At 38.0% G+C, this 2,849-nt stretch overlaps 1 protein-coding gene across 1 annotated transcript; it reads right to left on the reverse strand.

The window, feature by feature from the left end:
- Positions 1 to 435: 435 nt before the first annotated feature.
- On the reverse strand, positions 436 to 2,101 carry LOC111998019 (cytochrome P450 89A2). The gene is made up of 2 exons (XM_065764303.1): positions 1,271 to 2,101; positions 436 to 1,161 (listed from the first exon to the last, which is right to left on the reverse strand). The coding sequence occupies exons 1-2, from the start codon at positions 2,099 to 2,101 to the stop codon at positions 445 to 447; spliced, it is 1,548 nt and encodes a 515-aa protein (XP_065620375.1). The 3' UTR covers positions 436 to 444.
- Between the last annotated feature and the right edge of the window lie 748 nt (positions 2,102 to 2,849).

The following is a 2,849-nucleotide window of genomic DNA, read 5'->3' on the forward strand; positions in this document are numbered from 1 at the left end:
GTCAGCTTCCATTTTCTCATCAAATGCAAAAGCTTGATTATAGGCTCCTGGTATTTCCCCCAGCAGTTTAGCTCTAAAAGACGAGCTCTCACCGAGGAAAGAATCCTCACTTCCCCCCTGGATGCGAGAGCTACTCTCATGTCTTGCTGTGAAATCAGCATGGCGTACGTTCTTGACTTTCTTGTTGCTGCGTTCGAGCTCCGCTTCCTCTTCTCTAGAGAGAGAGCGAGTTTTCGTACGGAACATTGTTTAAACTGTTGTACAAGGAGGGTTTCACAGTGACCTTTTTATGGCCTATATAGGTCCAACACTCCAATAGGAACCCACACACCAATAGAAACCATTTGATATAGTATCTCGTTGCATACACAGGACACTTTCTCTTTATCTTACCTATTAATTTTTGTAGTCTTCAACTGCAACAGAAAATAGACCTTTAACCATTCAAAGAAATGGAGATAAGTGGGCCTTGAGCGGATTCTTCATCACCATAGTGAACTCCTGCTTCTCTGACAAATCAACCTCATCACCGTCCACAGCCTTCCACTCAAAATTCCAAACCAAATTGGCCACAAAGTACTCCAAATGCAGTATTGCCAAACCAGAACCAGGGCAAATCCTCCTCCCCACACCAAATGGCATCATCTTAATCTCCCTGCTTCCTGTTATATCAAACACTTCTCCTCCACCATCACCACCACTCAAGAATCTCTCAGGCTTAAAAGCCATAGGATCCTCCCAAACCTTCGGGTCCCACCCCATCTCTGCTACCATGAAATTCAAAGTAGCTTTCTTTGGTACCAAATAGCCATCCAAAACCACATCTTCAGTCACTGCATGTGGCACCACAAAATGCCCAGGTGGGTGTCTCCTTAAACCCTCCAAAACTACTGCTTTCAAATAAGGCATCTTATTCAAATCCTCTTCTTTCACCTCCTTTCCTCTATCACCAACAATCCCTTTAATCTCCACAATAAGCCTCTCTTGGATTTGTGGGTATTTCACCAAATTCGCCATAATCCACTCCAATGCAGTCGATGTAGTATCCGTACCCGCGTCAAGAAACTCCGAACACAAACTAACCATTTCCTCCTCTTCAAGCTTCCTCTTTTCCTCTGGTAACTCCAATTCCAACAACGTATCCACATACGACAAAACAAACTCATCATCATTATCTTTGTCTTCTTTAACTTTACATTTCCTCCTCTTCAAGCTTCCTCTTTTCCTCTGGTAACTCCAATTCCAACAACGTATCCACATACGACAAAACAAACTCATCATCATTATCTTTGTCTTCTTTAACTTTGCTCTGTCTTCCTTGCTTCACTTTCCTCCTTGCTTTTATCAGAGGAATTAACACAGCATTTCGGTCTCTCCGAATTTCAAACAACTCTTCCCAACGCTTACGGAATATTATCTTACTAATACTTGGCAAAAAATTGAGTATTCTAAACCTACCAAAACTCAATAGTAAGCGACGCTGAACATCTTCAATTTTTTTAATCTGGGATTCATCTAGTTTATCTCCAAAACACATAAGAACCAACAGACAAAACATGGAGTATTGGAAATGGTCCTTAACAACAATTGGTTCACTGGATTTGGAATTAGAACCAAGGCGATTGAGTAGAATATCCAAAACCCACTTGCGTGCATGAGAGTAGGATTTAACGCGCGAAGAGTGGAGAATCTGCGAGCTGAGATTGCGGCGGAAGAGCCGCCACTTGGGGCCGTAAGAAGCAGAGTTTATATTGTGCTGGTTACTAGATATGAGGGCGTTTGTAGGGAGAGCAGGTGGGCGGTCAGCGAATACGGCACCGTTTTGGACAAGAGCTTTGTGCGCGAGAGAGCGGTTGGCAATGAAGATTGCTGGGCGGAAGCCAATGTAAATGGTGATGATGGGTCCGTACTTGGCATGGAGTTTACGGATTATGTGTTCGAGTTCAGAGAAGGTTTTGCGGAGCATCAGAAAGTTGCTGAGTATTGGGATGTTAAAGGGTCCAGGAGGAAGCTTATTTCTTTTCTGGATGAGAAGGGTAAAGAGGGATTTGAGAATGGCTGAGACGCAGAGAGAGATAAGGATGATGAAGCAGGTTTCCATTTTCTTTTCCTTATGGGTGGGAAAACAAAGTCACAGAAATTTGATTTCCAGTTTGATTGGTCTGTGGGTAAGTTTAAAAGGAATGGATGTGGAAGAGGTCAAAAAAGGAAAATGCTAAAAGGAGTATTAAATTTGTTATAGAAAGTTTACATTTTTTTTTTTTTTTGGAGAATCTGAAAGTTTACAAATTTGATGATAAATGTGATTGGTGTGATAAGTTTCTTAGCTATTTTGGTTTCCTATTTAAAGGTGGTAACGTTAATTAAAAAGTTGAAACAGTTTTTTTTTTTAATTATTATAAAATTTAGAAAGTTTTTATATATTAATTTATAATAGTACAGTAGATAAAGATAAAAATAAGTTAAAATAATACAGTATGACTTATGAATAGTGCTAAAAAGTACAGCATAGTCTATAAATAGTAACAAAAATAAACTGAATAATGAAATAATTTTAATTTTTCATTATTATCTAAACGCATACTTTATCTAATAAAATTTATAGTGTTCTTAACATTATTTTTATTGAAAAACTAGGATACAATACAACATAATTTAAATAAATAACAATATCAAAATATTTCAAAATTGATTTAAATGTACAACAAACAAAAAATAACTCTAGAATCACAAAATATTTTCACAATTGGCAATGTGACAAGTTGTTAATCATAGATGATAAAGTGATAGCAGTGACCCCATATGAGAATTAATAAAAATGTTGTAACTATAACATTACTCTTATTTAT

This window comes from Quercus suber, unplaced genomic scaffold (assembly GCF_002906115.3).
Source record: "Quercus suber isolate HL8 unplaced genomic scaffold, Cork oak 2.0 scaffold_21, whole genome shotgun sequence".
In the NCBI taxonomy this organism is placed as follows: Eukaryota; Viridiplantae; Streptophyta; class Magnoliopsida; order Fagales; family Fagaceae; genus Quercus; species Quercus suber.